The 14,930-nt window shown below is 44.3% G+C and overlaps 1 protein-coding gene across 1 annotated transcript in view; it reads right to left on the reverse strand.

Annotated features, from left to right (window-relative positions):
- The window catches only part of LOC149320074 (transmembrane protein 135), a 228,032-nt gene extending 213,309 nt beyond the window's left edge, over positions 1 to 14,723 (reverse strand). Inside the window, exon 1 of the mRNA XM_089512873.1 lies at positions 14,523 to 14,723. Coding sequence (XP_089368999.1) covers positions 14,523 to 14,663 — 141 coding nt within the window. The 5' untranslated portion in view covers positions 14,664 to 14,723. The remainder of the gene's footprint in view (positions 1 to 14,522) is intronic.
- Positions 14,724 to 14,930: the final 207 nt, after the last annotated feature.

Consider the following 14,930-nt stretch of genomic DNA (forward strand, 5'->3'; position numbering starts at 1 on the left):
GGCTGGGGGCTACTTTTCTAGCTGGCCAATTGCTCAAGGACATTCCTTTTTTTTTTAAGTAACACTAAAGTTTGCCACTTTTTATTTGTCTTTCATTTGCTTTTTTATATAAAGGGCACAAGAAAGTTACCCCAGCAAGCCTTAAGTAACCGTGTTGTCTTTTCTTTCTTTTTCTTTTTTTTTTTTTGTAATATATTCCAGTGGTTCTGAAACTTTTAACCCTTGTGACCCCCTTTACATCCACATCTGTATGTTGTAGCCCCCTTCACTTGACATAGTATATAAATACAAATATTTTCTTTCTTTAGTATGTTATTTTTGTTCACACATTCATGTATACTCATATTTTAACATCTTATAATGAAATGGCTCTCCTCCTCATCCCTTGGGCAGGGGCTCGAAGTACCCTCGTCTTTCTGTTCCCCTCCAGGACAGAAAAGGTTTGGGAAGCAGAGGCAGCAAACAGGAGGGGGATTGGGGCCTCCAAGTTTCACGCCCCCTTAAGCAACTCTCACACATTCCTGAGGGTTCTGCCCCACCATCTGCTCCAGAGAACAGGACCCGGAACAATGGATGCAAGCTACAGGAAAAGAGATTCCACCTCAACATTAGGAGGAAGTAAGGGCTGTTCGATAGTGGGACACACTCCCTCAGAGTGTAGTGGAGTCTCCTTCCTAGGAGGTCTTCAAATAGAGGCTGGATTGCCATATGTCGGTGATGCTTTGATTGAGAGTTCCTGAATGGCAGGGGTTGGACTGGATGGCCCTTGTGGTCTCTTCCAACAATATGATTCTATCTGAGAACCACTGATACAGTACATTTATTTGTATTGCAGTAAAGTGAGGATCTGAACAAGGAAAATATAGTCGGCCCTTCATATCCATGGAGGTTCCATTCTTGCCCCCCCCCCCCCGATGCCAAAAACCACCAGACCTCAAGTCCCATCGGTTTTAATGGTGGTGGGCTGTGCACACACACTGCCATTGGGGCAAATGGGGCAAGGCCATCCACAGATACTCAAATCCGCAGATGGCAAGTCCGCAGATGGGGCAGGCAGACTGAAGTTAAGACAAAGCAACTGGTTAGAAAAGCCATCCATTGTTCAATGGTCAGTCTGTGTTAGCCTTGCATGAATATGCATTTTATGACATCAAACCCCAAAATACATCAGCTCTGTAAATACATTACAGAAAATGTATTTTGGGATATATTGGTCAATCACTCTACATCACATATACCCTTCTGCAATGTTCAATATAGCAATAGCAATAACAAGTACATTTCTATACCACTTATCAGTGCACTTAAGCACTCCCTAAGCGGTTTACAAAGTGTAAGCTAATTGCCCCCAACAATCTGGGTACTCGTTTTAGCAACCTCGGAAGGATGCAAGCCTGAGTTGAGCCTGAGCTCTGGCTGGTATTGAACTCACAACCTTAAGATTTATGAGAGAGTGGCTGCAGTACAGGCATTTAACCACTGCGCCACCAAGGCTCATCCCCCTTGAAGGGCTGCCTGAAGGACTCCAGGCACACAGTATCAGCCAAACAGTGACTAGGAAAGCAACCCTGTACTTGGCAGCCCCAACTCCAACCTACCCCAGTCCCAAATGCTGTTGTGCACCAGTGGAAACAATGGGTAGATCCTTCTGCTTTGCTGAAAGAGATAGTGGATGGCTCCTTCTACAAAATCCAAAAAAAAAGACAGTGGATACCTCATTTACCCTCTTTTCTCTCTCTCTTTCTTCTTCCTGCCTGTGTCTATGTGGAAATGCAATTAAATATTTATTCTGAAACTGTTTGAGTGGACAAGGGATATGAGTTAGATGTCATTTTTCAAGTTGAAGTAGAACACTGCTCATGGAGACCACAGGTAGTCTCAAACTGTCAAATATTTTTAAAAAAAACAACCTTGATTTAAAGCAAAAAAAAATATTCTTTGAACTATACCCCAACAAGCAAGGAAATGCTGACCACAGATCATATACATTCACCACATGCCACTCAAAATATGGCCATACTGATGGGCCCTTTTTGCATCAAAGGTTTTTTCCCCCTCTATTCCTCGCCTTTCTGAAGTATAGTACGACATACACATAATGCCTGGCGAACGTCTGGATTTAGTCTGAACAATGTAAAGCAAAGAATAGTAAAGTGATACACTGTAATACCTGATTTGTTATTTCCCACACCTTGCCTTAAACAGTTACGTTGAGAGAATAAAAATGCAATTTTGTTACATTTCAAATGTAGTACAATGAGCTAAGCGGGGAGTTTTTTCCCAGTGTAATGGGTAACATTTTCTACTTATTTTCAGAAGTTAGTTTAAGAGTATTTTAACAGGAATATTTCATGTTTTGCACTGATTTTTTTAGTGCTACATACCTTTCCAAAAATTAACAGTAGTAACCAGTGCAACAAGTAGCACAACAAACTAGTTTTTCAACATTGCAATGAACAACCACAAAGGGTTACTTTTAACATACCATAAAGGACACTAATAAACTACTTTTTAAAGCCAACTTTTCAATAAATAAGTAAAGTTACTACAAGACAACTTAACAGAAGAGACTATCAGAAGCACCTGGCTTTGCCCATTAATCCTACTTTCATGGCAGTGTCCTTTCACCCATCCTCCCAAGTCTTTTTCTTTCCAGCTAGTCTCTTGCCTCTTTTCAACACAGCGCTCATTCAGATTTTCCATGTCCTACCGCATCTCTGCACCCTCACCATGGATCAGGCATTTCTCACAGGGTTGTGCATGTATATGTGCCTTCAAGTTGCCTGTTGAGTTATGGCAACTACACAAATTTCACAGGGTTTTCTTAGGCAAGGAATACTCAGCAGTCACTATGTCTTCTCATAAGAACTTCAGCAGAGGGTAAATATTTTCAGTGGACCCGTCCCATCCATAGGAGTTCGGTTCGGTCCAGTTCTAGCCCCCACACACCACGGATGGCAAAAAATGCAGATTATCACACCCCATATTATTCAATGATGGCAAAGTGTGCACATATACGTGAGCACGGATGCATGAACATGCCATCATTGAAAAACATGAGGCATGGTGATCCACAGGTGGTCAAATCTGCAGATCACCAGCCCACCAATATCATCCACTATCTGTGGAGCAATTGAAACTTGCCACCACCCTTGGGGGTTCTTCTATTATCTGATTGCATAGTAGTCCCAGCTTCTGCCAACCTAGCAGTTCAAAGGCATGCAAATGCAAGTAGATAAATAAGTACCACTTGGGTGGGAAGGTAACAGCATTCGGTGCAGTCATGCTGGCCACATGACCACCAGAGAAGTCCTCGGACAACTCTGGCTCTTCAGCTTAGAAATGGAGAGGAGCACCACCCCCTATAGTCGGTAACAACTAGACACTCATGTCAAAGGGCTATCTTTATATTTTATGGTAGCTGGTACTAGAAACTGACACTGAACCAACTGTTAACAGCATAACCATACTCCAAGAATGCATTGTAGAAAAATGCAGTGATCCATCTTTTTCCATCCAGACACAGTGACTTTTCTAAGGGGCTTTTATCTCCACACAGTTATCCCAACCTCCCTGTTCCCAATGCAGAAAAAAGGTTAAAGGCCATTTTTAAAAATATATTTCTGTAAAACAGGGTTGTTAGTTCAACCTTTTAATAGAGATGCCATTTAATATGACTGAAGCTAATAGGTCACGAAAAGGGTTGCCATAATTCTCTACTATAAACCGGGACAAAATGTAGGATAAAATTTAGCCCAAAATGTAGGACATTTAAGAAAAATGAAGGACCTTAAATGTCCTACATTTTGGGATAAATTTTATCCTACAATTGCATAATAGTGCATGCATGATTTACTTTATATCTTGGCTTATATAAACAGATTTGAGTTGTACCTGTATAGTACACTTAGATAATTAATTAGCTTACTTGCTGTTCACCGCTATGATCTTTGGAATAGCGGTATATACATAAAACAAATTATTATTATTAAATTATTACCATTTTAACCATCATGGCTCCGTCCTAAAGAAACCTGCCATTTATAGTTTGGTGAAGTATTTAACATTTTCTGATTTAGTCCACTCCCCTAAACCACAATGCCAAAGCTATCCGATTTCAGGTTTCCACTACAGAATTAAACTGGTTTAACCTTCACCAACTCTCTTCTATAAAAAAAACATTAAAGGAGCAAAAGCTTTCTCCAGTTTTCACTGCAGCAAATTTACTTTCAGCTGTCCTGTCCATATTGTCAGAACCCTTATGGATCAGTACAAAAGAGCCCACCATAGACTTCTGGAAAACTTACAAACATAGAAAGCTACAGCCCTACCACACTGTTTCTCTGCAGCAATGAATATTCAGTGACATTCTGGATGGTTTCACTTAGCGACCATAGCTAATATCTGACCACACATTTGATGTTATTTCATTACATACTGTACGCTGCCTGAGAAAAGCTATGCTGAATCAGGCCAAAAGTCTATCCAGCTCTATGTTATTTTCAAAAAGTAGCCAAACAGTTGTATATGAGAAGCCTGTCAGCAGCGCATGAGTTCAACCATACTCTCTGTTTTGTACTCCCTGACAGTTGATATATTGAGATATACCACAAAAAATATTAAATCCAGCATAGCATTAGGAGAGGAATAGAGTGACCTAATAAAGTTTTTCCAGTTGCACAAACTGTAGCACATTTCACACCAATCCTTGCCCAACTGGCCGCACAACCCGTTTCACAACCAGTTGGGCAACTAGAACTGTAAAAAATTCCCCCCTTGAGCATAGTCAAGATCTAGGTATATGGGGACATGTAATTTGGGCTGACACTGCTGGGATCCTGGCCACAGACTGGCAGTAGGTGGAAATAATGCAGTCACTACTTTAACTGCCGTGGCTCCATTTTACAGAATCCTGGGATTTGTAGTTCTGTGAGGGGTCGGCACTCTTTAGCAGGTAATGACTAAAGACCTTGTAAAACTACAAATTCCAAGATGGAGATACAGTACTTAAAGTGGTGTCAAACTGCATTACATCTACAATGTACATGTACCCTCAGTATAAATCAAAATAAATAATAAATCCTATTATATTTTAAAGGAATCTAAACTAATGACTATCAGTCATGAGAAATGCTTAGTCCCATTAACTAAAATACATATTAAGCCCTTTCTTCCATTTATTTGGAAGCCAAAAAGTGTCTGAGGGACCCAGATTTCCATGATTATGAAGAAGGGAGAAAAATATCTACATTCACCTTTTTGCCATATAATGCAGTTTTACTTTTTTAAAAAAAAATCTGCAATGTCCCTTTTAACCTGGTAGACTGATTTAAATCACATCAATTTCATTTAGAAAAAAAACCCAACAGGCAACCAATTTCCTATAGAAATATATACCTGAGTAATATATTGTCTAAGGACTTACACAAATCTGATCACCAAACCATGTAAATTTACAAACATAGCATTGTTTATACCTTTTCATTCTTAATATATGTCTTCCATCTGTCAGACTGCATATACTTTGAACTCCTTGCTTTTTAACCTCAGAAAAGAATGTCTTGAAAAGATTTCCTTACTGAATTAGTTTTTCAACCAACAGTCATGACATGAACATAGGGACCAACACATTGGACAATTTTGTCTTTTCTTTTTTGCAGGATTGCTCGTATTTGCTTCCTTTTGGCTTGCCATAGATTCACATTCACAAACATAACCAGTAAACAGAAGGTTTCAAACCTTGATCTCCAGAGTTGTACTCTAAAGCTCAAACCACAGCACTAAGCTTACTCTCTAGCCTGCGTCTTTTACATTAGCTCAATCCCAACTACAGCAGACCCACTGAATCAAGGGAACATATGTAAGTACTGACATAACAAGTTCCCAATGATTCAATAGATCTATTTAAGTAAAAATTTAGGCTTATTGTTTTGTTGTTGTTAACTACCCTCAAGTCAACATTGACTAATGGCGACACTGTGGATGAGACATCTTCAAGATTCCCTATCCTCCACTATTCTGTGTCCCTGCAGATTCATAGATTCATAGAATCATAGAATTGGAAGAGACCACAGGGGCCATCCAGTCCAACCCCCTGCCATGCAGGAAATCCAAGTCAAAGCATCCCTGGCAGACGGCCATCCAGCCTTTGCTTAAAGACCTCCAAGGAAGGAGACTCCACTACACTCCGAGGGAGTTTGTTCCACTGTCGAACAGCCCTTACTGTCAGGAAGTTCTTCCTAATGTTGAGGTGGAATCTCTTTTCCTGCAGCTTGGATCCACTGTTCCTGGTCCTGTTCTCTGGAGCAGCAGAAAACAAGCTTCATACCTAGGACCTCCTTAACTGAGTCCAACCATCTGATATGTGGTCTTCCTCTCTTCCTAATTCCCTCTACCTTTCCTAACATTACTGTCTTCTGTACTGAGTTGTGGCTTCTCATGGCCCGGGGGCTGCATGAAGTATGAGAGCCTCATAAACCAGGCCTGCACAACATATGGCCCGGGGGTGTGCAGCCCACTGAAGGATTTCAGGCGGTCTGCAAGGATGTGGGACAATGTCAAGGCTCCTCCGCTGCTTGGCTTTCTCCCAAGGAGAAGGCCACACAGAGTAGTAGGACAGCCAAATGCTTGCCCTCCACTGCCCTACTGCCTCCTGAGGAGTAGGATGGGTGGTGGAGGGGGGATGGGTGAACACTGCCCTGCTGCAAAGCTGCTCTGCTGATCAGCTTTCTCCCAAGGAGAAGGATGGGTAGAGGAGGAGGATGGGCAAACAACCTTCAAAGTTCCCCCTCCACCTCGAGTCTCCTCCATTACTTGGTCTTCTCCCGAGGAGAGGTCCAGGCAGAGAAGGAGAAAGACAGACAAGCCTTCTCTGCTGCTTGGCTTTCTCCTGAGGAGAGGGCTGGACGGAGGAGGAGGAGGAGGATAAAATTATTTAATTAAAATCTATCTGCTGCCCTAAGAAGTTTAGCCTATTTTAATGTTGGCTCCTACCTACGGCCAAGTTGTGCAGCCCTGCTCTAAACCAAGATTGGGAAACCTTTCTTGGCTCAAGGGTTAAATTCAACTTCAGATATATTCTCTGGAGGAGCATTGCAGCAACCAGCAAGGCCAAAGGCAAAAGGCTAAGGCCAAAAATACCAGCAGATTTAGCTTAAAGTTCCTGCTGCCAATAATACATCTTAGACAAGGCATTTAACCTTTTTAGAACAGGGGAAAAATCTGTACAAAAGCTGGAAAGCACATGATGGTAGTACAATGGGGAAGGGAACCATTGGGGGAATTCCAGAGCCCAAATGGGACCCCAAGAGGATAATTCAGCCACAAGTTCCCCATCCCTGCTGCCTTCCTTCTTTTTGCACCCCCAAATTTCTATGAAGTCTGTTTTTACTTCCCAGAACAAGCCCTTCCTTCTTTATACCATCAAGAGAACACCTCCACTACTCTCCTTCTCTTTTCCTACCCATACATTTCTGCATTCCATCTTTTCTCTTCTCACTCAAGGTGCATTTACACTGCAGAAACAATGCAGTTTGACACCACTTTAAGTGTTGTAGCTCCATCCTATGGAATCTTGGGATGTGCAGTTTTACAAGGTCTTCAGCCTTCTCTGCCAAAGAGTGCTGGTGCCTCAAAAACTACAAATCCCAGGATTCTTTAGGATGGAGCCGTGGTAGTTAAAGGGATATCAAACTGCATTATTTCTTCAGCGTATATGCACCCTCACTTGTTCACACACTGAGGAATCTAGAATGTAAATTTACTATACTGTGTTTCCAGCTATAACGGAAAGTCTAGTGCCAATTCTATCATTAAATCTAAGGAGAGAAGTGATGCAGATACACGAATAAAGACATCCTCTCATTTCTGCCTTTACTTCTGATAAATGTTGTCAGGCCTTAAGTTCCCATGCAAAGTTTGGAAATGATTGGAAACAAAATGGGGATTTTAAACTCATTGAGAAAATCACAGTTCTAGAAGTTCTAGAAGTACAGTCCCAAACTTCTAGAAGACCAGATGCTGAAAACCACTGTTAAATCATACTTATACCTAGGTAACTAGATATAGTGTTGCACCTTGAACCCGTCAGCTTCATACCCTTCAGATCTTTTAGACTATACATCTATTGCATGGCCAACAGTCAAAGATAATGGGAAATGTAGTCCAAATAATCTGGAGAGCACCAGATTCCTCAACGCAATACACAAAGCTAACTCTGTACTGGGACATATTTAATGTTTGCATTATTTTTAAAGAGGTCAGCACTTTACAAACTGATTAAATATTTACAGGGCATTAAAAGTGTTTATCAAAGCTACCTATACATACAAAATACTGAGTATGAATATATTACAGTAGGCAGATGCTATTTGTCATTCATTCAATTACCATTACATTTGATCTTGGCTTTGCTCTACTAAGTTCAAATACATGAGCTCAAGCATCTGACAACTACCTTTTACATACAAAGGTTATTTACAAATTCAATGTGTAAAAACACGCAACTTGCAATGTTTAGACCAATGTAATCCCTAGCTCAGTGTTGGAAAGACTGGCTGGCAACGGCTCTTCTAGGCCAGCTGTACACATCTTTCACAACCCATACACCTTACATTATTTTATACAGAGATGCCATGTACTGGACCTGGGATTTTCTATGTTCAAAGCATTAACCTTTAGATTTTCACAGGTTATTGTCATTAACTGCCCTTGGGTTGACCTCAACTCATGGTGACTCTGTGGATGAAATATCTCCAAGAACTCTTGTCTTCTGCTGCTCTTAGATCCTGTAGATTCAGGTCCATGACATCCCTGATTGAGTTTAGCCATCTGACGTGTGATCTTTCTCTCTTTCTATTGCCTCCCACCTTTCCTAGCATTATTGTCTTTTCTAGTGAGTCCTGCCTTCTCATGATGTGGCCAAAGTACAACAGCCTCTATCTGATTATCTTGGCTTCCAAGGAGATTTCAGGCTTGATCTGTTCAAGGACCCATTGGTTTGTCTTTTTGGCCATCCACAGTATCCTCAGCACTCTATTCCAGCAGCACACCTCAAATGAGTTCCCTTTCTTCCTATCCACCTCCTTCACTGCCCAGCCCTCACATCCATACACTGTGATGGGGAATACAATGATTTGGATGATTCTAACTTTAGTGCTCAGTTTTATATTTATTATTTTCAGAATCTTCTCCAATTCTTTCATAGCTGCCCTTCCCATTCCTAGTCTTCTTCTGATTTCTTTACTGCAGTCTTCATTCTGATCAATATTTGATCCAAAGGTACAGGAACTCTTTAACTATTTTGATTTCCTCACTGTCTACATTGAATTTATATAGATCCTCTATGGTCATTATTTTTGTTTTCTTTGTATTCAGTATTAAGCCTGTCTTTGCACTTTCTTGTTTGATTTTCCTTAGTAATTTTTCCAAGTCTGTGATGTTTTCTGCTACTAGTATGGTGTCATCCACATATCTTACAATTATTGATGTTTGTTCCTCCTATCTCCACTCCTCCTTCTTCTGAATCACAGGTATCTACCATCACATTCAGTGTTCAGCTTTTGGTCTATCACGGTAAATACTGAAAAAGCAGTGCTGGTGACCTACAGCTTGCAAAAGAAAAGGCACATAACTTGCTGGCCAAAAACAAAGAGCCCATACAGACAAGCCAAAATAAATCTGCTTCGGGTCACTTTGGAGGTATGCTGTTTAAATGATGCATGCGTCCTAAGAGACCAGAAGCCACACCAAAGCTACACTCCAGTCCTAAGGACTGGAGTGCAGCTTTGGCACAGCTTCTGGCCTCTTAAGATGCGTGTGTCATTTAGGGCCTGAACAAGCGGGCCAAAATAAAGCTGCTTCAGGTCACTTTTAAGGTATGCTGTTTAAAAGGCACCCACATCTTAAGAGGCCAGAAGCTGTGCCTTAGGACTGGAGCATGGCTTTGGCGTGGCTTCTGGCCTCTTGGGATGCATGCAGCATATAAACAGTCTACCTTCAAAGTGACCCAAAGAAGTTTTATTTCGGCCTGTCTGTGTGGGCTCAAAGCCTATTAAAAGATATAAAACAGAGACAGCAACTGTGAATTTGGGAAGGATCTTCCACTCAAAGGTAAAGAATGCTGTGCTTTGAATGTAGAGTTTCTTAGGTTTTACTAAGGTGTGGTACAGACTGTGCAAAAGCACCATGCTGGCACCAATTTTAGGATTAGGGACAATGCTGCAACCTCACAGTCCCTAGCCCTATCACGGCATGACACCATAACAATGGCAGTGCCTTCTGTCCACAGGCACCACCATTGTTACATAAGCGCCATGCAGCGTCCACACATTGCCACGTGGCATTTACATAATGATTGTGCCTGTGGCATACTCATTACATCTAGGGTTGCCATAATGGAGGACCTCCAAACCGGGACAAATGTAGGACAAGGTTTGAAAATGTAGGACATTTTTTTTTTTAACTTTCCTGGCTAGGAAATTTTAAAAAAAAGTCCTAGATTTTTAAACCTTGTCCTCCTCCTCCTACTCCCGGCCTGAGAGGGAGACTAGGCCTGCTCCCAGGCCGGGAAGGGCGGGGGGAAGCTTGGCATCGCGGCAATCGCCGCGGTGCCAGCCTTCCTCCTCCTCCTCCCGGCCTGGGAGGGAGCCTAGGCCTGCTCCCAGGCAGGGAAGGAGGCGGCGGCCGCTCCTCATCGCGGCAATCGCCGCGATGAGAGCAGTCTCCGCTTCCTCCCCGGCTTAGGAGGAAGCCTGGGCCTGGCTCCCAGGCCGGGAAGGAGGCAGGGGCCGCCCCTCATCGCGGCGATCGCCGCGAGGGGAAGCGGCCTCCTCCTCCTCCCGGCCTGGGAAGAAGCCTCGGCCGGCTCCCAGGCCGGGAAGGAGGCGGGGGCCGCCCCTCATCGCGGCGATCGCCGCGGTGGGAAGCGGCCTCCTCCTCCTCCTCCTTGGCCTCGCGGAGGCCTTGAGGACCCCACGGCCGGAGCTCCGACCGCAGAGCCGCCTCGACGGCCTCGCTGGGGCCCAGGAGGGAGCGTCTCCGCGGCTGGAGCTCCAACCGCGGAGAGCCTTCCCAGGCCTCAGCAAGGCCTTGGAGCCGCCGCGGGGGCTGAGGTGGCCGCGGTGGGCGGGGCCGTCCCGGTTTGGGCGCCAAACCGGACTGGGACCGGGTTGGCACCGCCCAAACTGGGATTGTCCCGCCCCCCGGCGGGATATGGCAACCCTAATTACATCGCACCTTCGGCGCAACCCCCCCCCCCAGTTTTTCCAAGTTCTTTTTCCTGTGGAGGGAAGCTAAGCGATTTGGTGTCTGCGGCTTCCCTCCGGAGGAAATTAGGCCGTCTGTCCCATGCCTTAGGCACATTCAGCTTAACAAATGAGGCAGCAAAAGAAAAACGTCTATCTGAGAACCTGCAGAGCTGCTGCCGAACAGAATAAATAATAATAGGATTGATGGTATAAGATTAGCTGTCCATTTCCATTGTTTTTCTCAGTTCATATTCTTCATTTTAATGCCACATCACAGTATATCTCACTTCCATGGAATGAAGATAAATGTACAATTTCAGTTAACTATGAACTTCAGCAAGGCAGAGTCCTCATTTGAAACTGAACTTTGAACATCCACTGAGATAGACAAAATGAACTGGGAGAACTTATATAATATAACACAAAACATACAGAATGAAAACTTTCAACACAGTAAGAAAGCTAGAGTAACAAATGAGTGTTCAGAATTGTGCATTACTTTATACCCTCAGTTCTCAGTCCTGAAATTGCCTACGCAGACCTGGACCTTTCCTATACAGTGACACTTATTAATACACACACAGAGTATGTCTGTACCAACAGTTTAGAAGCACTATTCTTATTGATTTCCAGTCCTTTCAAAGTACAAAGTGGGGTGGGACCCTGGATAGTCTTTGCTATCATACCAATCTGGATTAATTATGGAAACACATAGCATATATACTTGACTATAAGTTGACCTCATGTATAAGTCGAGGGAAGGTTTTGGGGCCAAAATTATATAGTTTGATATGCCCCATGGGTAAGTTGAGGATAAAACTTAGGGGCAGGTAATGAAAGATGTAAAGGTTGAAGCAAAGGAAAACAATGCCAAAGAACTTACAAAATTACAGCAGGTAAAACTATTTGTACTTATATTAAAGGCTGAGTGGATGAGAGAGTAGAAGGGGGTCAATGCTTCCAGGGCAGATTAAACTCTTGCCTTTCACCAAGGGATGTAAAGTACAGTACTAACATTGACCCATGGATAAGTTGACTCAGGTTTTTTGGGGTCAATTTTTTAGCCTAAATTTCTAGATTTATACATGAATATATACAGTCGGTCATTTTTTTTAATATCCAAAAGATATGAGGAAAGAGAAGTGAATGTCCCTGGCCCTGGCGGGTAAAAGAACTGGGGAACACACAGTGATAACAGAAGAGATGCATCCAAGGAAGTACACTTCAGTCTACGAAAGCTCATGCTGCCAACTTCTTTCTTTCCGTTAGTCTCAAAGGTGCTACAAGATCTCTCTACATACTGATTCTACACACTAACATGGCTATATATAAGATATAAGATATAGCCACGTTAATCTGTAGAATCAGTATGTAGAGAGATCTAGTAGCACCTTTGAGACTAACTAAAGAAAGAAGTTGGCAGCATGAGCTTTTGTGGACTTAAGTTTACTTTCTCAGATGCACACTCTCTCAGCCTCAGACAGAGTCAAGGACAAACCCTCTCTGAAGAAATCTGCCAAGAACATTCCCATGAGAGGGTGGCTTTGGGCAAGTCACACACTCTCAACCTCACAGGCAGGCAATGGCAAACCTCCTCTGAAGAAATCTTCCCAAGAAAACCCCATGACAGGACTGCTTTGGGCAAGTCACACTCTCACAGCCTCAGGGGATGGTTTGAGCACTGGGCTCTGACTGGAAACTAGGGTGTGAATCCCAGCTCAGCCATGGAAATCTACTGGGTCCTTGAGCAAGTCACTCTCTCTCAGCCTCAGAGGATGTCAAAGAGAAACCCCCTCTGAAGAAATTTCCCAAGAAAACCGTGTGACAGGGCTGCCTTGGGCCAGTCACACTCTCACAGCCTCAGGGCATAGTCTGAGCCCCTCCTGGGCCATGGAGTCTATCACACGGGAGGAATTGCTCTTAATTTCGAATGAAAAGAAAGTGGGGCCAGGATGCATTCATGTGAATTCTCTAGTTCAGTGAATGTATGTGAATTCGAATTGCATTCGAATTGACTTCCCATTGCCTGAAAATAGCTTGCCATTGCCCAAAATTGCATGTGATCATCTCTCAGGCAATAACATGAAACCCATGATTGCGTTCGGACTGACTTCCCATTGCCTGAAATTGCGTGTGGTAGTCTATCACGCAATAACATTAAACCCCATTATTGTGTTCGGATTGCCGTTGGATTATACTTCCAATTTCCCTTGCCTGATAATGTCCTATGATTCTGGACACTCGGGTTCGAATCCCAGCTCAGCCATGGAAATCTACTGGGTGTCCTTTGACAAATCACACTCTCTCAGCCTCAAAGGGAGACGATGGCAAACCCCCTCTGAAGAAATCTTCCCAGGAAAACCCCATGATAGGGCAAGTCACACTCTCACAGCCTCAGAGGATGGCAAAGACAAACCCCCTCTGTAGAAATCTTCCTAGAAAACCCCATGAACAGGGCTGTCATGGGCAAAGCCACACTCTCTCAGCCTCAGAGGGACACAATGGCAAACCTTTTCTGAAGAAATTCCCCAAGAAAACCCCGTGACAGGGCTGCCTTGTCCAAGTCACACTCTCTCAGCCTCAGAATGAGTCCAAGATAAACCCTCTCTGTAGAAATCCTCCAAGAAAACCCCGTGACAGGGCTGCCTTGTCCAAGTCACACTCTCTCAGCCTCAGAATGAGTCCAAGATAAACCCTCTCTGTAGAAATCCTCCAAGAAAACCCCATGACAGGGCTGCCTTGTCCAAGTCACACTCTCTCAGCCTCAGAATGAGTCCAAGATAAACCCTCTCTGTAGAAATCCTCCAAGAAAACCCCATGACAGGGCTGCCTTCTTGGGCCAGTCGCAGTCTCTCAGCCTCAGGACATAGTTTGAGCATCCCCTGGGCTATGAGACTGGACACTCGGGTTCAAATCCCAGCTCAGCCATGGAAATCTATTGGGTGTCCTTTGACAAATCACACTCTCTCAGCCTCAAAGGGAGACGATGGCAAACCCCCTCTGAAGAAATTCCCCATGACAGGGCTGCCTTGTCCAAGTCACACTCTCTCAGCCTCAGAGGGATGCAGTGTCAAACCTTTTCAGAAGAAATCCCCGTGACAGGGCTGCCTCCTTGGGCACAGTCACACCCTCTCAGCCCCAGAGGGAAACTGGCCATAGGCACAAGCATAAACCCACCCTCCCCTGCAAAACAAGGGGGAGCCTATGGAAGATGGAGGAAGAGGAGATGGGGTGCCCCTCTGTGTGTTGCTTCCCCTTCTCTCACGCCTTCCTCACCAGGTAAAGGGTGCCGTAGATGCGGAGCGACTCCCCCAGCGCCCCCCGGGTGATGTGGAGGAAGGCCCTGCCGCAGTGGGGGTGCCAGGTGTGCCCGATTTCGTAGCAGTTGTGGGGGATGGACTTGCTCAGCGCCGCCATTTTGGAACAGAGGGGTTCATTACAAAAAAAAGAAGGGAGGGGGTGAGGGAGGGAGACAGCGAGAAGACCGCACTGCGCAGGCGCGGGCAATGGAGGAGAAAGGTCGCGCGGGGAGGCCGGGGTTACCCTCGGTCAACCGCCCCTTTCATTCCCCCCTCTCATCCTTGCTTCTCGGCTGGCGTGAGACGCCTCAGCCAATCAGGGAGCGGCTCTCATCCTCGCTCCGTGCAGCGGCAGAAACGGAGCGGTGGGTTGGTGGGAGGGGGA

The sequence above is a fragment of the Sceloporus occidentalis genome, unplaced genomic scaffold, assembly GCF_023333645.1.
Source record: "Sceloporus occidentalis isolate IW3139 unplaced genomic scaffold, rSceOcc1.0.p SCAF_2, whole genome shotgun sequence".
NCBI lineage: Eukaryota > Metazoa > Chordata > Lepidosauria > Squamata > Phrynosomatidae > Sceloporus > Sceloporus occidentalis.